The following is a 25,510-nucleotide window of genomic DNA, read 5'->3' as shown; positions in this document are numbered from 1 at the left end:
AAACAGGAGGCAGCAGTGACTGAACAGCAGCCTGCACAGGAGGGTGCATTCTTATAATATAGAACTAGGTGCCGCCTTAACAGATGGATCCGGACCCACCTGCCCGGACAGCACACATTTGCAATTACGATCATCGCACAAGGTGCAAGAATCCCATGCAGGGCTGGCCCAATACATTTTGGCACTTGAAGCAAACCACAAAATGGTGCCTCCCACCTCCCCCCGCTGGGGCCAGGGAAACTTTACATCAGAAACAAGGGGGTAGGGAAGACCAACAGCACCTTCTATTTGCCAAGAGGCCACTGTAGAAATGGCACAGGGGTAGGGCCTGCCAAGGAGACACCACCACAGCTATTGCTGTCACCATTCCTGCGAAGCCCAATCTGCTGCCCTTGCGTGGCGGTGGAGGGTCCTATTTACTTGGAATCTGGTTCATAATTTCATAGGTAGTTTCATACCTCTCAGGCCCTGGTTGCCTCAGCTTGCCTCATGGGTGGGTCGGTCCTGGTCCCACAATTGACTGCACCACACCTCATCTTTAAAAACTCCCGAGTACTGAGTCTGTTGCCAAGCCCATGCAAATTAATAGCCCATGCAAATAGATTTGTCTAAGGTTACACAAGAACTAACAGTTTCTGTTAGTTGTTATGTGTGGCTCCATCTTACAGCTGTCTGGTATGCATAGTTGCACTTTAAGCATTTTCCCAACAACCTGTGAGCCACTTACCTGTATGCTTATCCCACAATACTGCAGGGGGGGGGCAGAACTGAAGAGCCCAACCATGTGGGAAATTCTGATTAAATGGGTCTGTTATTAATATAGTGTCAACTGCATCAGCATTTGCAATGTATACCATGCACATTTGACTGACAGGCTAAACCAGGTGAGATGTGTCTTCAATCCTTGGTGAGTTAGGGCCTTCCCCTGCTTGTGAAGCTCAGGCAGATTCAAATGAGACCAATAGTGGGTCAAATGGTCAAGAAAGCAGTTTCTGCATGTGCTGTAGAGGGAAGTGAGGAGTGAGTGGGGCCTGTCAACCTGGGAAGATAGCCCAACTATGAGAAGGAAAACTCTGATCTTAAACTTCCACTGCCTTGCAGAATATCATGGGAGAAGAAAAGGCTAAGGAGTAAACCTACACAAATCCAGAGAGAAGTCCCTAAGATGGTTGGATGGCGCCTTGTACACCTCCTTCTGCCAACTCCTGCAGCCAAGCTGGTGCCAAACTTTCCTTTGGACCACATCAGTGAGGCTGAGAGGGGGCACTTGTTGTCTGGGCAGCCCGGAATCTCCATATACACCGCCCAGGCTTACGCCCCAGGGAGGTCACTTAGGTGTTGCTATCGCAGTAGTTTGACTTCACCCCCAGAGGCGAACTCCATTGTCTTGAGACAAGTGGATGCCAACAATGGTTACACCCACAGCATACGTTTTGACATACACACACCCCAAATCCTGGTAACTGTATTTTGTTAAGGGTACTGGAAATTGTAAACTACAGTTCCCAAGATTATTTGGGGGGAGCCATGTGCTTTAAATGTGTGCTAACTGTGCTTTAAATGTACAGTGTGGATGTGACTTCAGATTCAACCACCAGTTGCGTGTGATTCACTTATGTGTAAGTTGCTCTGACATGACTGAAAGTAATGTTTAAAGAAAACAAGAGTATACCTGGAAGGGAGTGCGGAAAGTATCCACTGCTGCTAAACTCCCTAGAATAGAGAGAGTATAGCATCTGCTTGCTTTATTAGTACTGGCAAAAGAAAATGGTTTGAGTTCATCTGCATTATGCATTGCAATGCCTTTCCAGTTAAGTTCGTGGGAATTTTCAACAGAAAAGTCGGCATCGGTTGTTCCTTCATCCAATACCAGGAATCCAAAGGTAGTGAACTAAATCCTTTATCAAACTGCATACAAGCAAATGGAATATTTCCTTTTGGTAAATGGAGTGACGGGTGATTAGCTGCTAAACTACAAAGGAAAACTTGATAGGCTCTGCATAGTGACAAGGCCTTAATAATTCCATTCTGTGTATGCAGTGTTCCTAACCCCACAAGGCATCCTGTTTGGTCAGAGGAAACAGTGCTGAGAATTTGACCCAACTGAATTTGCTACTAGATATTTCTCACTGCAGAGCCATTTAAGGCTTGAATGGATTTTCCAAGGAAACTTTTGTGAAAACGTATTTTTGCGACTCCATTTAGCACAAATATTCCTTGTGGGCTTATAAAACTGTTCCTAACATTTCCTGGCAGTAGATTTTAAATGTTCTGAAAAGAATTGTATTTCACTTTGAATGGGTTATCTGGCACTCGCAACGCAAAATAAGCATTTGAATATTTATTGCAAGTATGCAGCATTTTGCAGAGAACACCCAAAGATCTCCACAATTATCTTGTTCCAGCTGTAATATATTAGCAGTAACCTCCTGAACAGACCTTTTGATAAAACAGTTTCTTTAACTTTTCCCCCCCTCCTGAACGCAATTTACTCCCTCATTCACAGCTCTTTGTAGCCATCTAATCTCTCTGTTTATGTCTCTGACACAGCCACAATACTCCATGACTGACATACCTGACAGCTCTGACTAGTGACAGAATGCTCACAATGAAACAGAACTCTATGCAGGATGAGTATTACCTACCGCTAGTCTGGTGGAAATTGGAAATGAAGGTAAGAAAAGAAAGGGACTAGTTTAACCCCCTGCTGTTTTTTCTGCATTGGAGAGGACTATTTTATTATAATTACTTACCTAATGAAGCAATTGTTTATTGAAGACACAGTGCGCTCCTTAGCATTTCAATTTGGATTTTTTAAAAAACGAACACAATAAAGTTTGAAGACTTGTTTCAAAAGCATATTCTGAAGCACAATTTTCTCCTTTCTTTGGCTTTCCAGCCACCTTACAGTTTTTGCCAGATGGAGATCAGGTTTACACAGGTGGCAAAGGACCTTGAGGAGAGGGCCAACTTCAGGCTTAATAATTATACTTTGTTTTTGACTTGAACCTTGCGACCCACCAACCAGAGCCAGACACAGAATGATGGCACTGTGACAGCGGGGTGGGGGTGGGGGGACGGACTTCTGTACACTTAGAATTAAGAACCATCTTTGATGCTTGCACCAGGAATTTGTTTTTAGGAACAGAACGGATCTCTTAGTCACTGCCTGCATAAATACACACTTAATTTTCCTCCAAGCTTTCTTTGTTTCAGCAGTGTAATCTTTTTTCTTTCTTTTTTGAGGACGTGTCTTTTTTATTGCTGCTACTGAAAACCACTCCAAGATCTACCAGTAGATCCTGATTTATCTTCTGGCCATCCCTGGATTGGGACGTCGGAAAACAGCACAGGTCTGTAACCTGAAGGAGAGCCACTAATAGCCATCAGTTCCATCCACAACAGTAATTAAAACAGGCTCCCATCCAGATGAAAAGCAAAAAGAGCCCAGTATTCTGACCACTGTTTTAGCTGTGAATCTCTGGAACACAAACAGCACCGGTAAAACAACTCGGGTCCCTAAAAGTGTTACATATATACATTAATAGCAAGACATATTCCAAATACTATGAAAGTGTTCTGCAGACAATAAGCTATGTGGCACATCTATGTTTTTTGTGTTTTATATAATAAGGCAGATTCTGACAGTCATTTCTAACCTATATTACTATACCTAACTATACTAACAACAGCATGCTAGTGTCTACCTGGACATGTATACCCTGCTTACAGCCTTCATAAAGCACAGAATTGCTCCAGCCTTTTATGCAAGCTATGCTGAGGGGTCTTCAACTGCCTACCTCCATAGCCACTTGTATGGGCTGAAAATGACTGAAGCCAACCACAAAATAGTGGTGCAGGAGTGGAACAAGTAACAAAATGGGAGTGGACGGAGGTGGAGTTTGGCAATGGCTGACTCAATTCTCTCTTATCAAGTCCTTCTTTTGGCCCAGTGATTTCCTTGTCACATGTAAATTTGTGAACAGTTCCATACTGCTTCTTTATTATGAGCTATGTTGAGGTTATTGCTTTTAAGCATTTGTGTTGCATGGTTGCTACGCTGTTTATTATCCCGCACACCACTTGGTGGCCTTCTGGTGTAGGGTGGTCTATGCAGTTCTTCATCTGATCTGTTCATCCCATAGCCTAAACCCAGCTGCTGTGCGCTAATGGGTGAATAAAGGAACATTTATTTAGAATGAAATGGCAGCAGCAGAGATGAAAGGAACTGAAAAAGCAGATACCTTCAACATGTAAGGGTCAGAGACAACCAAAGGGCCCCACTAACAAAAGCCTCTGCAAGGGAGCTGTGCCTGTGCGTGTTTGCAAACACACATAATTGAACATACTTACAATTCTCCTCACAGTCAACATTCCTTGATAACACAGGGTTTCTGATCTCTTCCTCCTTCAGAGCTTCTTGCTCAGTGAATGAGAGTTGGAAGTGTTGTGAGCATACATGCACCCAACTCCTCTTTCCCAGTTTAGGTCCTCATGCATTTTTTTCAATGCCTTAATAGGGCTAGTGTCTAAACTGTCATCATTTCCTGGTTTGCTTGTCATAGTTGCTTGGAGCAGTTTCAGCTGTATTGCCTGATCGTGGGAATAGAATGCTCAGAGAAGTGTAAATTACTGCACTTTTGACCCCCTATGCAAACACTACTAGCAAAAACTAGCTCGAGAATATGGCCCTGGACCTGAGAGCTATTATAAATAAATAGCTTGCTACAAAGTGATTATTTTCCAGTATATCTGAAGGAGCGTCTCCACCCCCATCGTTCTACCCGGACACTGAGGTCCAGCACCGAGGGCCTTCTGGCGGTTCCCTCACTGTGAGAAGCAAAGTTACAGGGAACCAGGCAGAGGGCCTTCTCGGTAGTGGCGCCTTCCCTGTGGAACCCCCTCCCATCAGATGTCAAAGAGAACAACAACTACCAGGCTTTTAGAAGACATCTGAAGGCAGCCCTGTTTCGGGAAGCTTTTAATGTTTGATGTATTATAGTATTTTAATATTCTTTTGGAAGCCGCCCAGAGTGGCTGGGGAAGCCCAGCCAGATGGGTGGGGTATAAATAATAAATAAATTATTTATTATTATTATTATTATTATTATTATTATTATTATTATTATTATTCTGTTGTTCTGAAGGAGGTGTTATAGCTGAAAGCATTCATGGGATCTTGAAAAACTGTTCATTTCAAGCATGCAGTTATTGGCCAAATTAACAAGAGGTTGCTTACCATTCATAGAATCATAGAGTTGGCAGGGACCCCAAGGGTTATCTAGTCCAACCTTCTGCAATGCAGGAATCCTAACTAAATCATCCATGACATATGATCATCTAACCTCTGTTTATGAGTTGCATTTCTTAGCTCAATTCCCATTAGGCTGAAGTCACAATGTGTTTCCTGAACTCAGTAGGCAAACCAGAAACTATACCTCAGTAGTTTTTGAGCTCTAAGCAGCTTTAAATAATATTCATCATAACAAACCTAGTGCAAATTTATTAAAGCACACCAGGATTCACTTTTGAGCTACGCAATAGAGGAAGGGATCTGCAGAAAATTGTAACTCTTTTTCTACTGGAATATAGAGCTCGATAGAAACAGGTAAGCCACATGGAGTTTAGTGATAGGTGCTGTAAAGCGGACAAGAATTTAGTGGAAAACTTTATTTTTTTAAAAAAAAAAAACATGTTTAAAAACACAGTGTCATTTGTAAAGTCATAATCAATACAAAAATAAGACACAATGCTGCTTTCAACAGCCAAAGTGCAGTAGTGTAAGTTGCATGATAACATACAAAATTACTTTATTTAAAATTACAAGCACCTCCATTTCCTACAAAATAGTCTGTCTACAACAACAAAAAAGAACCTGTCATTCAATAATTTAGTTGTGAATTCATCGCGTACTGAAAACGGTAGCTCTTTAAACGACTATTCCGCCAAACCCACACCAGTGAGCTGAATGGTAAGAGTGCCACTTTTGTCTGTCTCTACCATCAATAAGCCTTTGAAAGTGCCTGCTGATACTGGCTTGAACTGTACTGGTAAGTTGCAGTAGTGGTGGCATCTGCAAGAGACAAGTTTACAACAGTTAGACAATTCCTTAACAGGCTGCTTCAGTTTGAGATTTCTAGAGAAAAGTATGTTAAGTACTGTAGCTCTTTACCATCTTTTTGGGAGCTCTGTAGGTCTGCAAGAGCCAGCAGAAAGTTCATTTGCTAACTGGCCAGAATACTGCAGTCAGTGGCATAATATTGTGTGGAGTTCAAACTGGTTTATCAATCATTATGGATTATTAACTGTTATCAGTAATTACATTTCTATCCCACTTACCTCCCAAAGGAGGCCAGGGCAGCAAATAACAAAGCAGCAAAACAATACAACTAAATAAAAAATATTTAAGTATTTACAAACTTTTTGAATATGTAAGAACATTTAAAAGTCTCTTTGTGTCTTTGATCTTTGACAACAGCATAACCAAGAAACGTAAGCCATTCGAGAAAATGTGCGTACAGGACATAACACAGGCATTTACTTTGAGTGTCTCCAGTGCCACAACCGCATGGGCTATGCAGGGGTATCAAGACAAATGTTCTAGAGCAGCCTTTCTCAACCTGTGGGTCCCCAGATGTTGTTGAACTACAACTCCCATCACCCCAGCTAGCAAGGCCAGAGCTCAGGGATGATGGGAGTTGTAGTCCAACAACATCTGGGGACCCACAGGCTGAGAACTGCTGTTCTAGAGACAGTCAACATGGTGCTCCCCAGATGTTGTTTAATGACAACTCCCATTCACACCAGCACGGCCAATACACATCCTCCTAATCCAGGTAAAAGCTGAAGCTTTAGAACATTTGAGTTCACTTACCTCAAAGTATAATGGGAATGTTTGATGTAAAACGGCTCTCTGGGACATCTGAACTTCAGCTGCAATTTAACAAGAAATGGTTAAGACAATTCAGCTTACTATAATCATTAAAAACTAAGCACATAGTTCCCCAGAGTTCAGCAATAAGATAAAAGATATATTGGGATGCAGGTTTAACAAAAAAAGTCTGCATCCAAAACAGTTAAGCTTGCTTAAACCCACTCCCAACTTTGTTGGATTTAGACCAGAAAAGGTTTGTAGTGTTTAAGCTTTTAATATTTGGTCAACAATCAATCCACAGCACAGGTTCCAAGATTGGGATTTACATTCAATATAGTGTACAATTTTAAAATGAGAGGTAATTGGTGTTCAGCTGAAAATGAGATGAATGCTGGGAAGTGAATGACCAGAAAACAAACATTGGTAGAAAGAAATTTAGCCCGAGACCTACTATCAGGAATTAGATGCTAAGGAGTAAGAGTTATTATATAAACACATCTTGAAACAATACTATTAATTCTATATATACCTTGTTTGAAAAGGAAGAATAATTCCTCACAGTAATTTTCAGTGTACTGGATTCACCAATTCTAGTTGGAGGAAATTTATAAATGTCTTCCTGGGCATGTACCCCCTTCCTGTTTTTGAGAAATGTAAAAATACAGTCGAACAATCATGTCTATTATTATATCTGTGTTAGTAATATTCTTGTAATGTATTTCTTTGAAAGCAAAGAATCAACATTTGGCACATTGTTGGAACCGCAACTGGATAGTATCTTTCCTAGAGAGTCCCACCAAACCCACTTTACTGTTTAGTTTTAGTGAAAATGCATTTTGCAAACATTCTGTAATATTGTTGGGTGCGGGTTCTTTGATAACCCATTGTTGCTATAATTTTTTGTCTGAAGCTATTAACTGTAAAAATAAGCGAACCATCTGCTAGCCATCTAAGCCAGCTGGAGTTCCTTGGAAGAGGGTGGGATAAAAAGGAAATAAAATGGATTTCACTTCAGCATAGGAAAGAATATCACTCTCAGTTCCTCCTTTGAAGCTGAATCACCTTATGTCACGTAAGCAACAATGATCAAGTTTTACTTTGTTGATGATGAAGGAGTAGACATATGGCTTACAAAAAAAATCATTTTCACATACCACATTTTGTGTTCAGAGCTATTAGGGTAATCTCTTCTTAGGGTCACATCTCGAACGCTGACTTTTACTAAAGCAGCTGTGGAATCTTCATTTTTTAAATCTTCATTTCCTAAGATACCCTGATGCGAGAAACATCTGAAGTTATACACTAGTATTAGCTCCCTGAACTAGGCTGAACATTTTTACATGGGTGTGAAAAATAAAATTCATTACTTTGAGAAGGACTACTTTTGTTGTCAAAAACAATTTTAGTTTTGAGGCAGATACACTACTAAGTGAGGATTTCACTTACTACATACGTCACTTGTAGGCTGACAATATTACAAAACTCTTCAGGCCATTGTACTGAGTAGGAAAAATGTACCACTGAAGAATCATGAGTGCAGAAGCAGGTTCAAAGTAGCACAGTTCAGCACTTGTTATCTTGTTGTTTTTCCTTCTCTGTCTGACTTGTAAGGGAGGACTTGCTCAAACAGAATGGAAGCAGCAGAATAAAGAATAGGAACCTGTGACCATTCGCTAACTAGGCATAAGCAAGACTGGCTTCTAAGAGGTATTTTCTAACTCAACATCTAGCTGAATCATCTAATGCAGAGGAGGAGGAGAAAGCTGACATCCTCCAGATGTTACATTTCAACTGTCATCAACTACTGGATGGGGATGAGGTAATCCAACAACATTTGAAGGACCACAGATTCTCCAATCCTGTTGCCCATAAAAAGCAAGTCTATAGTGAGACTAGGGTGTTGTCCACTGTTTCGAGAACTCTTCTCATGAAACTTTTGCGGGTGAACTGAGAGTTTGTTTAGACCCTGGGTGAGAAGCTAAGGGGAGGGTGTGTCAGAAAGAAAATGTGCATAGATAGACAGATAAAACTTCATATTAATGTAACATTTTAATATGTAACTGTATTTTGGTAATATTTGCTTAAGATGTCTGTTGTTACTTCTTAATATATTAAGTGATACAGAAATTAAATAATCCATCTAATCTAACCTAGTGGCTGGAGACAAAAGCACCTAGTGCTTTGGGACCTTTTTGCTATGTGTATGTCCCCACAGACATACCTTGTCTGGAAACAGGTAAAAAGTATCTAGCATAAAGCTACAAAAGTTGTTTAAATCCTGTATGCTTTAAGCATTTAGATTAGACAAGAATATTATTATTATGAGGGTTCTTTTGTATGGAGGAGGCTAGACAAATGATGAGACTACACAAATGATGAAATGACAATGTTTCACATTACATCTCAACAAGGAATGAAACCTTGTTGAGTATTAATCTCTGATAAATAAAATAATGATCTCATTCATATACTCACCATTCCACAAAACTGAAGTCTGTGTTTGTCTTTTAAGTGAGATTCGTGAAGTGGGTGACACTCGAGATCCCAGAACTGAGAATAGTGTCCTCTGTCTCTAGGTAAAAAGGTGACTACAACCTATGAAGAAAGTAAGTTAGAGAATAAATTATTTTCCAAATTTGACTGAATTGACAGCCATTTCTTTTGTGTCTGTCAGAGTTGGCGAAAGTGCTATTCCAACCTATGTAATGTCACTGACACTACCTGGACTGCTGATACAAGACCAACCCCAGGGGCCAATATTAACAAGGTATAAGTTCCTTATCCAATTTATGTAAGTTCCCCAATGATCCTGAATGATTAGTTCTACCCATAGGCCTCCAGAAGGAGGGTAGTTGCTCCCTCCAGAGGAACCATAATTCCTGGATTTCTATTACTATCAGCTTTCATATTGAAAAATACAGTTTCTAGAATTTGTAAAGCCTGATATACTATTTTTTTCCTAATTTTTGTGAGAAACTAGCCTGGACCCCTCTTTCAATATTTCACTTTATGCCCTCTCACCCTGTCTCCTTCTGCAAATCCTGAGGATGCCCATGGTTGTACCCATTTAACCATAACCCTTTTGATTATGTATGACCACTTAGGTAATATCTGGTGCAGCACAACATCTGGGAAATGGGAGGTCTTTACTAAAATTCCCAAACATGAATTCCTGTTAAGGAGGGCAGAAGGAAGATACTATCCTTCAGCAGATACCAGTCCATGAGCTCAGAGGAATAACTAGTAGATTCCTCCTTCAATTTCTAGGGAAGCTGGAAGATGAACCTTCATTAAGACAGCTCTATCAGTGTTCAGCCCTGCCTCTAGGTTCATGTGACGAGATTTTCTGAAGCACAGTGACTGTCCTCACTCAGAGAAAAGAAGTTTGCCATGCGAAATATAGGGGGAGAATTGAGGGACAATTTATCCTTCACCTTTCCATTAAAAAAAATCCAAACTAAGGATAACAATAAGATCAGATAACACGAGACAAAAGTTGATTAAAATGTCGGCTAGTTACAAACATCAATTAGAAATGCATATTAAAACACAGAACAGCTGAGCAAAACAATTCAGCCCAGCATGCCAATTGCCTGTTTAAATAAAAAGGTGTTTGCCTGTTGATGGCAGGCCATCAACCAGTGTGGGGAGGGAAAAGGCAGACAAGCCTTCTTAGTAGTGTTTTATGAATGATTTTCAAGGTACAAAGAGAGAGAATATTGAATGTTAACTCTTCCTTTGTAAACAAGCAGCTGTTTTGCTTTGTTTTGTTTTATTTCACTCTGTATTTAGTAACTGGTTCATCAGGTAAGGAAAGAAATAATGTGAGAGACACCATGTTCTTGGCATGCCAGCAATGGGGGTCAGGGGGTGAGGGAGAGCAAAGGCAATGGGATATCAACACAAAGTAAAGTAAAAATTTGATTGATCAGAGGATCAACTTTCTATTCAGCAAATGCCTTGAGATTACAGCTATAGGACAATGCAGCCTTTAACATCCATCTGACAACCATTCTTGTTACTGGAGTTTGTAGTTTACCTGCTTTCGCAATCATCCCCACAAGCAGTATGAGTCACTAGTATGTCCTTTTTTCCTATGAAAAGTGTCACTTTCTAGCTCAGGAAGTAATTGCAATTGTGAGGGGAGTGTGGAAGAGATGCTCTATGTCACATGAGGATCCTGATCCCCTCCTGCCTTGTATGACTACAAATTCAAATGAAGTAGGTCTACAAATTTATGTCATGTGACACTGCACATGCAGAGTAGGTGAAGTCAACCCATATCTCAAAGTTAACTCTTCACAGTATACTCTGAGAAAAGCAAGTTTCTTCACGCAGAACTGAACAGTATTGTGTAATCTTGATGCTACTTTTTCAATTTCTTTAGATTTTTCAAGATGGATTCTTGAGCAGAAGCCTGACTTCATTTCACAAAAATGCAGTTGTTATAGCCTAGAACTTTTGAAGCATTAACTGATTTTTCTTTGATGGAAGACAAACAGAAGTGCAGTGTATTAAGATGAAAACACAGTCAATGTGACTTACCTTTTCTTCCCCATGAGCTTTGAGAATACCAGAAAGCAATGAACATCGAAAAGCAGTATATGTTGCCCTGTAAACCTCTCCACTGTCATCTAAGCCCTGAAAGGAAATTATTAAACAGAAACACTAGTTTTACAAAGCAGCCTTGGAACATGTGCAAGTGAAGTGGGTTTTGACTGGAAATTGGGTGGTGTTCAATTAGGTTTTTTTCAGAGTAGACCCATTTGAATTAATGATCATGACTCAGTTAGGTCCCTTAGCTCAGCAGGGCTACTCCAAGTAAAACTTAGATGAATACCACCCATTAACATGGAAGTTGTTAATTTCAGTATCTAATGATTTCATAAAAATGATTTTCCAGTTTGTTCTCCAACACCTCCATTGTGAATCTACAGTTGAGATCACTTGAAATTTAAAGTGTTTACCTATGTCCAGCACTTGTCTATCTATACGATCTGAATAAAAAACAGAGTATGCACATTTGTCTATCTACTACAAGTTGAGGGTAAGCAACCAGATCAGAAAGAGATTAATTTTTTAAAAATGTTTGAATTTTCAGTGTTGCTTTTGAAACCTATTTTCCAATATTTTTCTTCCGTCAGAAGAGCTCTATTTGAATGTTCATGTCAGGCCAGGACTGTTTAGATGCAAAGATTACAGAATATATAACCTAAAGACAGTGTGTGTTTGTTTTTTGAGATTTTCTACTCACCTTGATATAAGGCGGTGCAAAAGATGACAATAGCCACTTCACATTTGCATCTCCATTATTTTCAATCTCGATGTACTTTTCTGGAAGAAGAAGTGCAGGCAAGTAATGTAACAGTTATTCATCATCATCATCATCAAACCTTTTATTGGCATCACATACAAACATCCATAGCAAGTAACAGTTATTCTTATAAGGGCCTGTGAAGGATTTGGACCTTGTTTTCATGGACTGTGAGATAGTATATGGGAATGATTATCTTCCTTGTCTATTCATTTGGGGGTTATAGAATTAACTTGTGAAGCCTGGCACTGCCTGGGGGCTTAGCTAGGAAGAGAGAATTTTGTTACAGACAAGGAGTGTGGCGGGTCTCTTGGCCGAGAGGTTCCATGAGGTCCTATAGCCTTGACTGGAAGAAGCTGTGACTGGTAGTCAGGCTAGAGGTTTCTTAGATCAAGGGGATCTCTGTGTGACGAGGCAAAGACTTTTCAACCTGGGAAAGACATGCTACTCAAGAGTAACATTCTTCTGAGAGCCCAGTGAGTTGAGGAGCTTCTTAAGTTCAGTGACAGTAGAAGACATATTAATCTACTTTATTTTGCTCCAAAAGGAACATACTAATTAGCAATTACTTATAACATTTGGTCAGGAGTGATCATATTTATAGTCTTCTATAAAAAGGGCTTTAAAGTGCTGCAAGATTGAGATGAATTACATGGAAAATAATGAAATTAATACAACCTCCGTTTGGAAACCTGCACACTTTCCAATTTGTTATTGGCTTAGTGTTATGTGTGAACTGTGTGAATGTGAATTTCAAGACTGTGAGTAGCTGCCATGCATGGCCAGTCATGCTTGTCTCACTGAAGTAATACATGTTTCGTTTTCACCGTTAGAAAACATTTTACTCAAAAAGATACTAGTCATACGCAAGACCGACCTTACCTGAGCTTTCCCCAGACTTTGTTTCAGGAAAAAACACAGTCCGATTCTTTACTTCAAGTTTTGTCGAAGATGGCTTTTGAAGTGGCCTTATGTGCATAATAGGAAGCTCAGGCTGTTGATGATGAACACCTACTTGGGCAACTGGTGCAACCGTTTCAGATTGCTTCTCAGAGATATTTTCCCGAATTTGGACCCTAACAAGCTATGCACAAGAAAGAAACGAAATCATAGTATTTTGCAGCTACTGGTCTCAAGTTAATCCTATAGTTATCTCCCAGACTGGCTGGCCAGTGCATATGCTCAAACCTGCTTTGCAACCAAGGACCCAAAAGCAAGGTGAAAATATTCAATGTAACAAAGAAAATACAACACATACATCTCTTAAACTTTTAAAACAACTTCCATACAAGAGCATAAGTTGTCCAACACTTGAAGAAATGCATTTCCCACATTTCAAAACATTTCCAAGATAACTTACAATTATTAAACAGAAATATTAGCACACACAATTTAAAAAAGCAAGTGACCAGAGATAAAATAAATATTTAACTGGACACGCCTTCAACAGAAACTACTAATGGATTTGAGTTCTGCTGGCAAATATAGTTGGACACATACAGTAAGGGAGCTTACTACAGTAAGGCTACTATTATATTAAGGTATTTTGCTATTTTATGCAATTAAAAAATAAGAAATAAAAATTAACCAACCAATCAACAAAAGAGAAAGATGGAACACACACTTATGCCTGCTTAATATCATGTATGGGAGGCATAAAGAGAAAACCCTCTGAGGCCAGGCACAATCCTATAGAAGCAGGTTATTCCTCAGATAAACTGACCCCAAGCAATTGTTCATTTACTCCCATAACTGCAAACTTCATCTAGGAAATGCAAACTACTCCCTTTAAAGCAATAGATGAAAGCTTAACTGACAACATGAAATTAGTTTTCTAAAACCAAGGCATTTGGCAGAATTTTCATAACCATAGACACTTATTTAAGCCACTTACTTTTTGTCCATTATCACAATGTACATAAATAAGGCCACTCCATGGAAAGATGGATTTCTTTTCTGCGAGTGATGGATTTGGACTCACATAAATTGAAATGTTGTTTCTAGAAATAAGACATCCAGTGCATTAATTTTAATATGCTAAATGAAATCAATGTTTCATTATTAGATCTGGTTACTGTTCTTCTTGACTTTTTTGTACACAATAGATGAAATTTTAGTATTCTATTAATTTAATCTGAGGAATTGCAAACCCATGCCTATCTACAAGTCTAGCTTCATAAGGACAAGGGAAAACTCACATAGCGATGTTTCAATCACCAGTGCGCCTGCCATGTACACAGGGCTAGAATTATTAGGTCTATGATACAACACTATCAGAAGCAAAATATCAAGTGGGGTGACAATATCCTTGCCAACTGTATAATTATTATTGTGGTAGGTGCAATATATCAGCTTCAGATCATATGGCTGCAGCATTTTTCATAGAAGACTATGAAGTCATGTGTGAGAGAGGCTCTAACTTTAAGTTATTTAAATGTATCATAGTATAGTCCGCTCATAAAAAAACTGAAATGCACTGCTAACTCAATCTGAATCATATATCTTGTATACGTACAGTATTAATTTTTTCTGTGCTAACCACAAATACTTTAGGTTATCCTTAAGAATTAAAGGTTTTTCTCAGCATAAATAAAAATAAGGCTGTTTATTCTTTTAGGAAAGAAAAGCTTGACGCTATGGACATAGCCAGAAACTCTTTTCACCACTGTACAAAGATTCCTTCCCTTTCACCTTCATGCTATCTCAAGAGCTGGATGTAATCAGACTGACAGTGCAATCCTATACAATGGCACTGAGATGTAAGTCCCATTGAATTCTACAGAAACTAGTTGTGCATGAGTGGATATAGGATTGCAACCTTAGTTACGGCAAAGGACAGTTTTCAAATTAATGGAATCATGTGGAAAAGTAATGAACAATGGAAGTACTTACCCTGGTTCAATAGTTCCATGCTGAGGTGTTACTGTCAGACAGTGAGCAGGCCACGATAGCTCAAATGTTAATGACCTGTTTGAGTTGTTACTTATTTGTGCATGTTTAGTAATCGCAGCGCCACCTTTTGAGATAAGAATTGCATGAATTCTCAGTTATCTTATAATACATTTAAGTGCTATTTACAAAGCATTAACAACCGTATCAATTATGCAAATGATACTTCCAAATTTACACATGCAGTAATGAATCAAAGGCTTTTACATAATACAGCTATAGGAAAAAAGCATGTATTACTTTATTGATATCTAAATAGTGGGTTTGGAGTTACTTTGGAAAGTAGAAACTTTACAACCACTGACTAGACTGCCAGCAACTGATTTGCTACCAACATTGAAACAAGGAATCTTTTACTTCCTTGTAACAAATTAGAACTACAGCCGTATCTTGGTTCTTGAACGGAATCGGTTCCAGAATTCCGATCAACTTCCGAAAACATTCAAAAACCAAGACACGGCTTCTGATTGGCTGCAGGAGCTTCCTGCACTCAATCAGAAGCTGCGTTGGACGTTTGGCTTCCCAAAAATGTTCACAAACCGGAATACTCACTTCCGGGTTTGTGGCATTCAGGAACCAAAACGTTCAAGTCACAAGGCGTTCCAGAACCAAGGTATGACTGTAACAAGGAGATCTGTAAAACACAGAAAATCCCACTGAAAGTTTTTAGGTAAGCTTTTGAAGTCATCTCTACTACAGAAATAAATTTTCTTAATTCCAGAATTTATGCATCTTGATCAATTTATCAACAGAGTTCTATATACATGGAGACATATTCCCAATCCCAAACAAATTCAGTTTATTATTGTGCCTCACAGTAATACTATCTATCACATAACAATCCTAAGAAATGTATAGGTTACAAATATCATGGTGAATATTTTTAACAGTTCTTGAAACGTGTGAAAATAACATACTTTGAGAAGGAGCAGTGAGAATTAGAAATTCAGGCTGAAGAGTCCAGTTTTCCTTGGAAACAAGCTTATTTTCATCAATGCTATCAGCATTTGATGACAATGCACAACCATGAGGTCCTTTAACAGGTAGTACATCCAAAGTCATATTGGATTTCTCAGGAACACCAGGTCTATGAAACAGAGAAAGAGCAGTTCAACACCCAATACTGGGAAACGAGACAAGAGAAGCAAATATCACAGTATAAAACTTGCCTTCTAAAAGAAAATAAAAAACCCTTGCCTTACTTAGCCTTAGCCAGAGTTTCAGACAGATAAAAACTGATAAAAAGCAACTAAAAGTTAGCAGATGAATTTAGTATTTCGAAAATGATTTTCAGTTCCAACATAACCTTTCCCCTATGTATTACTCCACAGGAATCATATCAACACCCACCACCACCAAGGAAGATTATATACAGACCCCAGTCACTGAAGTAGTCCAGTCAGGTAACTACACATTATGACCTAATTTCAGAGCCTTTTAATTCTTATTTTTGTTGGAATATTCAAAGTTTACCAAGGTAGAGGAACTGCTTACCAGTATTTCAGAAAATACTAAAAAATGACAAATAAAATTACCTCTCTAGTGCTACACGATGCACTGAAGATGGCTTGATATCGAAAGCAGAACTACTGAAGGCATTAACCGCCGAAACAATAATCCTTCTCATGTTCATGAAAAAGTACTGGATATCAAACGAATGTTGCGGAAGATCATATACTAGAGAAGACATTTAAAAATCAAAAGCAGAGCTGGATTAATAAAACAAACTGCAGTATTTACTGAAGATTGGTGACTAATGACAGACTAATCAACTGGGTTATTACCGTCTTTACAGACAGTAATTGCATTCCTGGACCTTTTCAAATTCTTTAGAAGTTAAAAGAGAAAATGGACATAGTCCATCACCAGCCACCCAGCAGATACACAAGGTAAGTAATTCCCACTGATTTCAAATGGAACTTCCAAATATGTACATTTAGGATAAAAGCTAATGTTGTAAAGGTGACATGAATGATGCAAGCTTCAGAAACGTATTAAAAAGTTATGGCTAGAATTAGAGCAAGATCAAGCAACTACTGCTGCCAAAGGCAGATGAAAAGGGAATCCTAAATAGCATTGGAGGAATGACAATGGGAGATGGGAGAGAGAAAAGATTTGCTATGGAGAGGACAGAGATGGCTGCATGGTTGATTTCTCAACCAGTATTGGACAGTGAAATGGGCTGCTCACTTGACTTCCAGCAGGTCGCATAGGTGTTGCTTCCTGGGAGGGTAAGGAGGCTGTGAGGTCTGGGGGCATAAACAGCAGCAACGTGATGGACTAGAGGTCAGGTGAGAAGACCTGCGCCACCACAATATCCCCTACTATCAACCACGTTAAAAACAACCCAGCTCCACTAGCACCTGCATGATGATAACCAGATTGCAAGAATATAATCATTTGAATAAGGGAAAGTGGTAAAGGTAAAGGTAAAGGTAAAGGGACCCCTGACTATTAGGTCCAGTTGCAGACGACTCTGGGGTTGCGGCGCTCATCTCGCTTTATTGGCCAAGGGAGCCGGCGTACAGCTTCCAGGTCATGTGGACAGCATGACTAAGCCGCTTCTGGCAAACCAGAGCAGCGCACGGAAACGCCGTTTACCTTCCTGCCGCAGCAGTACCTATTTATCTACTTGCACTTTGACGTGCTTTCGAACTGCTAGGTTGGCAGGAGCAGGGACCGAGCAACGGAGCTCACGCTGTCACGGGGATTCAAACCACCGAACTTCTGATCAGCAGGGAAAGTGGTAGTGAAAGCTAAATTTGAAATACATCTAAAGAATGGCGAGAAATCAAATATACAAACAAGTAGATATTCTCAGGGTGGTCAAGCTTACCTTCAGTCACCAGCTCTTCCCCAGGGAATTCTTCATCAAACTTTACATTTATCACAGGATTATTAGCAGGAAGCATTTTTTGCACTTGCTCTGGACTTTGCTGTACAGCTCTGAGTAGACAATTGAGAGTTTTCAGGTCTCATTAACGTTATGAAGAAGCATTTAACAAAGACACTAAAATACTCTGTAAAGCATTCAATCCAATTACCCCACTTTAAAAGCATTTATGCACTGCAGTGTGCTTAGGGACTACATCTGATCAGCTTCTTATTCCCAATGAGAAACATAACGTAACTCAATCACCCTTCCACAAATGTGTCCAAAAGTTTCCTTCCAGCAATCATCTGCCCCAGATGTCCAGTATGCTGGTTAAAGAACCACACAGAGTTAGAACTCTGGAAGTATAATCTTGCCTTCCACTGGTCTGTGGAGAGTCCAACTACTACTGATTTGTCTGCACATAACAGAGGACAAAGGGGAGGGGAGAAGCAGCACTGACAATGACCACATATAATGGCCTGCTACTAACAACAGAGAAAGTTTATGGGCCCACAAACATTGTGCCCAGCAAGCTCAAATTAGGCCAGACAATAGGAACTACTTTGGTTATGTTGCAGGGAAGAGGGAAACACCTACATATGTCTGTTTCCTAGATGCATTGCTCTTACATGTTCATTGTGGGATTGTTGGAAGTTAGCAACTTGTTACGAAGCATTTGACTACCATGCACAAGGGGAGAGGGAGCAGGACTAAAAACAAAGACATTCTAACACCCTCAAGTGCTAACCTGCCATAGCCAGAAAATGAAGCAAATCTGAGTGCTGAACACAGCTGCATACTCCAGTCTTTTCCAAACCTTTTGCAAACGTATTTTACAATAAGGGATTTTATAATCCAAAAAAGTGAACTTGTTCCTGTTCTTGATACCAGTGACTGTTGATCTTTGAACACAGAGTTGGCTATGTTATTTAATAACCACTAATACAGAGCTTTCCAAACTTTTCATGTTGGTGACACCCATTTTAGACGACACAGTCGTCTTTCACGACACAGTAATTCAGTTTTACTAGCAACTGGAGGTTAAACTAACCCCTTTCTAGCCCCGGGAGCAGCGTGGGGAGCATTTGCGTGACACAGCCGACACACCAATGTTTCATGACACACAGTTTGAAAAGCTCTGTAGTAATATTTAACAGCCAATATAAAAAAAAACACTTTTACTCTTTAAATATCCATTCTAACCATCTGCTTCTTATTTCTTAAGAACAGATAGTAATGAATATACTTGTCATTTCTCAAAAAACATTTAGCCTTACCTGCGATACTGCTGTCTCAAAATTTCATCTCCATAGACAAAACAAATTGTAGACAACACTGGTGAATTATTTTGATCTTCAGTTGAATTATATGTTACTGTAACTTTCTGAGAGGAAACAGTCAAATTTTGGTAAATTAATTTGTGGCACAATTGTTTGAATTATATGTAAGATTCACAAACACAAAGCAAGATTTTATGGCACATTTTTGGGTGGGTGGGGGGAATGTTAACAGCTTACACATTTTATAGGTCTTGCGTAATATATATATATTGTGGCTTTCATATTACCTGCTGTGAACTTTCCTGAAGAACAAACTTTTCTGGGGAAACTCTCATCACATTTGGATCCATAACAATTATTTCACTTGAGTTCTTAAAGCACAGTGCTTTCACGTACGCAGCCCGACTCCCTGTATTTTGTACAGAAAAGGAAGCCTGTCTTGTTTTACCATTCAGCCCCGCTATATCATTCAGCCCCACTATGTATCTATTACAGTGTTTTTTAACATCTTCTAATCTCAGATTGCTATTTCCTCCATATCCATATAATGGTATCTGAAAGAAAGAAAAACGTACATTTAGAAAAACCAGAATTGAAATAACCTTGCTCCCAGTTTCATTATCCCCAACTTTAATATTCAAAACAATCAAATAATTCTAAAATTCTTTAAAATGTTCATATGTAGCACACCCTAAAGACCAAATGATGGAAAAGCAGGGTAAAAGTAGCTTAAGTAAGCAGAATAATGACTGGTTTCTGATGTGTATGAGTAACAGGATCTTTACAGGCAGGCAGATGCAAGTTGAAGGAAGTTGGCTGTGTTGGGAACAGCTATTTCATGGTGCCCTGAAATGGTTCTTCACAAAGGCATCCCTCACCTTCACCACTGAGAAAAGTGAGGAAAGCAAGCTCCTTTGGGAGCTACTGGAATGACTGACTTAAGACACTGAAAGACCCAGAACACGAAGAAAAAGATATCCAAAGTGCAAGGCAAGGGAGTTACTGAGATGTGGAGAGACTCTCTACCACCCTTAATATCAAGAAAACTACTGGAGTACAAAAAATAAAATCCAAGGAGGTTATAGTGGTCAGTTTTTTGTCTGGCTTACAGTCAGAAGATACTTCAAAACATCCTGAAGGACTTACTGCAAAAATGAACATAATAAATTCAGAAACATCCCATGAAATAGGATCAGTGTAAAAAGTAACTTACAGTGAACTTGATTCCTAGCTGAGATAGAAGACCAAGCTGTTTCATTTCAAGCTTTGCATACATACAGGTTAATCGAGTTGGTGTAAACATTAGACAGACACAATAATCATGTTTTGGACGAATCTTGATTTCACAATTATTGTACACATGCTCTCCAAGTTTCAACTGCAAATATGCAAGAAAATTCACACAGCAAATTAATTTAATTCATAAAATTAATTTAGAAGAGTTAAGATTTTAATGAACAGTTTAAACCCAAATAATTTGCTCCACTAATTCTATGACCTCTGAGGTATGCCACTCTATGGAAATGCTGACATAGTAAGAATAAGTGTTTTTTATTCATTACATGCAACGTTTTCCATGCACAGAGATAAATCTCAATACAGGAAGAATGTGTAAATGGCTAAACTGATGGCTCCATTCAAATTGGCACCCTCTCTTTCTTTGAACTTCCTTCTCTCCCTTTGGGATTCCCCCACCGACCCACATGAAATTAGGATGATCACCTCATCCTGTTCTCCATCCCTAGTTATAAGAATCTTAAGTTTGGTCATTTTTTTCAAATTTGTGGTTTTAAAAGCTGCTGAATATTTTCTACTATAACATTGCTCTGTGAAATGCAGAGTATGTTAAAGAAAAATTCAAGATTCTTAAGTCTGATACAACAAAACTAGCAGCAAATACTGCTGTAAGAGGGACACTGGCATAACAAAACCAACATTTCAGAAATTTAAAATTTGAAATCATGTCCACTGTACTCTCCTGTATGTGCTGATAAAGTCCAACTGAATTTGATGAGATTTACTCTGAAGTAACTGTGTACAGGATGGCAGACTAAGACTATACCATTTGAAGGCTTATTTCAGTGAGAATATTAAAATAAATCCTAGCTTCAGTTTCAAATACCAAGTATATTTGAATCTGAATTTATATAAACAGTTTCAGTTTTGCATTACTTACTTGAAAACAGTCCTGATCTTGACCCCTTATCAGCAATCTTAACTGCTGAGTAATAGATGGAGAGTTATTTCTCAGGATTAGCTTCTGCTGACTGAAAAAATATAGAAATTTTAACGTTTCATAGTAATTTGCTTATATTTATGAACAGTTGCCCTGATAATCCACCAAGAATTACAGCATGGTAAATCCAAGGAAATCTAGTGAAGAATTAGTTGGTCTAGCTGTACACCTGTGATTTTACTCAGTTATAATAGTGTTATTTTCCATAAGACATATTTAGAACCTTATCAACAGTCTAAAGTTTTGGCTATTTATGTACAGCATGCGCTTGCTCCTAAATGTACAGCAAAGGGTACAATGCTGAGAAGGCAGGCATATCCAACAGTAAATTTTGTGTGCCATTTAGGGGGTGCTTTGTTTTTTCTGTTAAAAAGGGTTGCCAGCTGCCAGGTATTTTATCTATTTACAGTGGTACTTGCCCACAGGAATGTACTGGATGAAGACCAATATACTGAAGCTCAGTAAGAGAAAGACAGTGACACTGTAGTCTCTCACACATCCCTAAATGCTGCTTCTGATGGTCATTTGGAATAGTGAGGGATATCACCAAACCTGACTGTGGACACGGCAAAGACAGTTCTGCTTATGCAGGGACTCCCTGGATCCGAGCATCACCATGTTTGAACAATGCATTGCCGGCAACCCTGATTTGCATGGGGGTTGCATTCTAGGTCATTGAGTATGTTGGCAGAACGTGCATAAACCCACCCTGCTCTCTTCTGGGTTTGAAAATGGTGCATGCTTTCAATGTACGCAAAATGGGAGTTGCCTGTTTTTTATACTCCTGAAAGAAAAATTGATTCACGCTTTATGTACCACCAGCAATCATGCACTGAATATCTTTTTTCTTGGTACTTACACTGTTCTGCCAAGCTGTATACCTCCCCATGTCAGAAACTGCTTGTTAGCTAGGATGGGGGGAACTTCTGAACTGGGGTATTTCTGTACCAAAGGTTTGCTCTCCACTGCAGTCACTTCGCCTTTTACAGTCACTTTATATTCTGGTCCAGATGGCAGCACCAAGATTTTTAAAACACTATTAAAATAAAGCATCAAGTTATAAGTTCTGTAAAAAGAATTTCTACTTAATATAATTGGGCCAATTAGGTTGCTTTACCTTTCAGCATTTCTATAGTCCTTTGGAGAAAACACAACTGTCACTTCTTGTTCCTCCCCAGGTATAAGAACCAGGTCCTCTGGATTGACAGAAATGCCGCTATCTGGCTCAAGTGCCTAGAAATGAATAGTGTTACTTCAAGGTGTCATCCTTTGATCCTCAGGTGACAATGGTAGCCAGGAATACTCTTTGTCTCCACTGGCTGCTACGAAAGATATATTTCCTAGAGAAACTGCATTTTGCCCGATACAATAATGTCCTAGTTGTATCCAAATTACAACACATAAGATACCCTTCACGGAGATGCCTTTGAAGAAAATTTAGAAGCTCCAAGTGGTGCAAAAGTGAATTACAGTGTTGTAACCAAAGTCCTTAGTTAGATCAAATTATATGGCTATTATTCTGTTCTGATCAGTTATAGTTTCTGAGCTCAATTAAAAATGCTGACTCCAAACCACTTCATAGATATCAGTTAAGATACATGCATAGTTGCCATGATTTCCTAAGCTGTACCTCAAAGGGAGGATCTTAGCAGGAATGCTGAGATTCTCACCAGGATGTGCCAAGGGTTATGTAGCATCCACATAGTGCAAGAGCTTTCTAGTGGCCAACCATGTGGCTTTAGAAATAAAATCACATTACTAACCCAGCCCCCTACACACATAAGTAGATGATGCTATGGCAGAACTACTTGAGCAGCTGTCTTCTTTCTGCCCAACATAGCAGCAACATGGAAGCTGTCTATTATTTCTCTTGTCTCAGAAGCAGGCACCAGGGGATTAGGCCCTATACTCCACTTTCCACTGTGGGTGAGTCCAGTTGACTAAGTCCAGCTGACAAAAGCAAAATGGGAACAATGATCCCCTCTGAAATTGTTGGTAAGACTGCAATATCAATTTGCACTTTAAAATTTTTGCCAGGAAAGAGTGAATTGGACTCTCTTTCTATTATGTACTGATTAAGTTAGACTGATTTGGTTGACAGTAATTTCAGAACTATTCCTTGGAAAAGTAAGGTAACCTACCAGGATTTTCAAGTCAACTTTAATATTCCCAGCGTTCTTTAATGGCAACTGCTGCCTTGTTGATAATCCCATCCTCGCAGACATATATAAAGTCTAGAAAATATAGGTTTCAAGCGAAAGTTAGAAGTGAAATATAGAAAGAAATAAGCTGTATCACAAAAGATAGTTTGGGGAAATGTACCTGAAGGCCTTTTGGAGCATATATCCTAGGAGTTCCAGATCTTGCATGCAGAGGTATACTTAAAATTTTAGCAGGCTCTGGACAATCAACCTCCACATCAATTCTTGCAAAATACTCATCTGCAGGGCCCAAAGAATCTGAATAAAGTAAGTGCAAAGAATAAGATTGATCAAGTGTAAAATGTTATGATTTGTTCTAGAATGAGCTTTGACACAAAGTATTATCAACATTTACCGTAACTACCCAACTGTGATGTCAAATTAGAATGTGTCTGGTGCTATGGTAGTATTTTACATCAATATTGGTCTGTTTAAGCAAAGCTCTCCATTTCAAAATGCTACAACTGGCCTTCAAAGCAGCAAATGAATGGAAACAGCAATAATGAAATACATCCTAAAAGATATGTTGAAGCAGGGCTTCGGCATACCTCAAAGGTGTTTCAGCATGCAGAGTACATCATACAACTGGTTGAAGTGATACATTTTTGGCTTCCAGCCTCAACAAAAGATAGTGACTCAAGGTAAAATGGACCAGCTTTTCTACAAAGCTTAATGCATGCTTGACATGCCTCACATTAAAAGGCATGCATTACAATGAATACAAGGGACAGCACAGCTTATGGCACATGCTTATATACATTTCTTAAGTGCTTGCCCATTACTGCCTGGCCCAGAACGTCCATGAAACTTGAAATCCTAGCACATTGCCTTCTTTAACCTAGGTATGACACGAGTCAGCACTTGCAGACCTAAGTATGAAAATCTGCAAACAGGGATTTGGTATGTTAACGTTTATGCACAGGTTCAAACATTTTAATGCTTCTTGAATATCTAATGTGAGAGCTATTCATCACATAGCATGATATCAAATATCACAGACCTTAATTTGCTAAGCAGGTGTGACTCTGTTACTAAAAGCAAACTTTCAGCTAAGCATTTAATGATAAATACTATTTTGGCTCTTTTCTGCCTGGGTCTCCAAACACATGAGCCTTATTCACATGATACTTTGTTCATTTAAATCTTTAAAAAAATCTAACTGCAAAGAGATTTGAAAGTTCTGAGTAGCAAAAGCTCTGCATACTAGATTTTGAATATTGGTTGGACTCATGAATATTATTTCAAGCAGAATTCTGGTCTGCTGGACTAACACAGATTCTTAATATTGTACAGTAGTACCTTGGTTGTCAAACGGCTTGGCTCCCAAACAAATCGGCTCCCGAACGCCGCAAACCCGGAAGTGTTCCGGTTTGTGAACATTTTTTGGAAGCTGAACTTCCAACGCAGCTTCCGCGGCATCCAACTGAGTGCAGGAATCTCCGGCATCCAATTGGAAGCCACACCTTGGTTTTTGAATGGTTCCAGAAATCGAATGGACTCCCGGAACGGATTAAGTTTGACAACCAAGGTACCACTGTACATCGATTTCATAAGATAGCAGATCTATACCTGAAGTGATGCATTTGCTCGGTGCATGGAACTGAACCCACACTACTAGAACATCAGGCTCCTGGAAAGAAAGACATTTGTGTTGAATGAAACATTTTTAACTTTAAGAATTGATTATGGTTGAAACATTGATCAGCTACAATCTTCAAGCAGAATCATATTTTAAAAGACCATGGCTTTAAGTCTTTACTACCCTAAACTACAGATACAGT

At 39.1% G+C, this 25,510-nt stretch overlaps 1 protein-coding gene across 8 annotated transcripts in view; it reads right to left on the bottom strand.

The window, feature by feature from the left end:
• Positions 1-5,655: 5,655 nt before the first annotated feature.
• Positions 5,656-25,510, bottom strand: part of CEP192 (centrosomal protein 192) — a 49,425-nt gene continuing 29,570 nt past the window's right edge. For all 8 annotated transcript variants that reach the window (XM_083518107.1, XM_083518106.1, XM_083518110.1 and 5 more), the window contains 22 exons: positions 25,299-25,359; positions 23,851-23,987; positions 23,670-23,762; positions 22,646-22,761; positions 22,388-22,564; positions 21,469-21,559; positions 20,506-20,670; positions 19,580-19,846; positions 19,290-19,396; positions 17,974-18,083; positions 16,673-16,814; positions 16,055-16,224; positions 15,081-15,204; positions 14,083-14,188; positions 13,071-13,272; positions 12,129-12,208; positions 11,420-11,515; positions 9,350-9,469; positions 8,029-8,147; positions 7,404-7,512; positions 6,875-6,933; positions 5,656-6,073 (listed from right to left, as the gene is read on the bottom strand). In XM_083518107.1, coding sequence (XP_083374233.1) covers positions 5,938-6,073; positions 6,875-6,933; positions 7,404-7,512; positions 8,029-8,147; positions 9,350-9,469; positions 11,420-11,515; positions 12,129-12,208; positions 13,071-13,272; positions 14,083-14,188; positions 15,081-15,204; positions 16,055-16,224; positions 16,673-16,814; positions 17,974-18,083; positions 19,290-19,396; positions 19,580-19,846; positions 20,506-20,670; positions 21,469-21,559; positions 22,388-22,564; positions 22,646-22,761; positions 23,670-23,762; positions 23,851-23,987; positions 25,299-25,359 — 2,787 coding nt within the window. In that variant the 3' untranslated portion in view covers positions 5,656-5,937. The remainder of the gene's footprint in view (positions 6,074-6,874; positions 6,934-7,403; positions 7,513-8,028; positions 8,148-9,349; positions 9,470-11,419; positions 11,516-12,128; positions 12,209-13,070; positions 13,273-14,082; positions 14,189-15,080; positions 15,205-16,054; positions 16,225-16,672; positions 16,815-17,973; positions 18,084-19,289; positions 19,397-19,579; positions 19,847-20,505; positions 20,671-21,468; positions 21,560-22,387; positions 22,565-22,645; positions 22,762-23,669; positions 23,763-23,850; positions 23,988-25,298; positions 25,360-25,510) is intronic.

Source organism: Podarcis liolepis, assembly GCF_965112155.1.
Source record: "Podarcis liolepis genome assembly, chromosome: 8".
NCBI lineage: Eukaryota > Metazoa > Chordata > Lepidosauria > Squamata > Lacertidae > Podarcis > Podarcis liolepis.
This window is presented reverse-complemented; position numbering and strand designations above follow the sequence as displayed.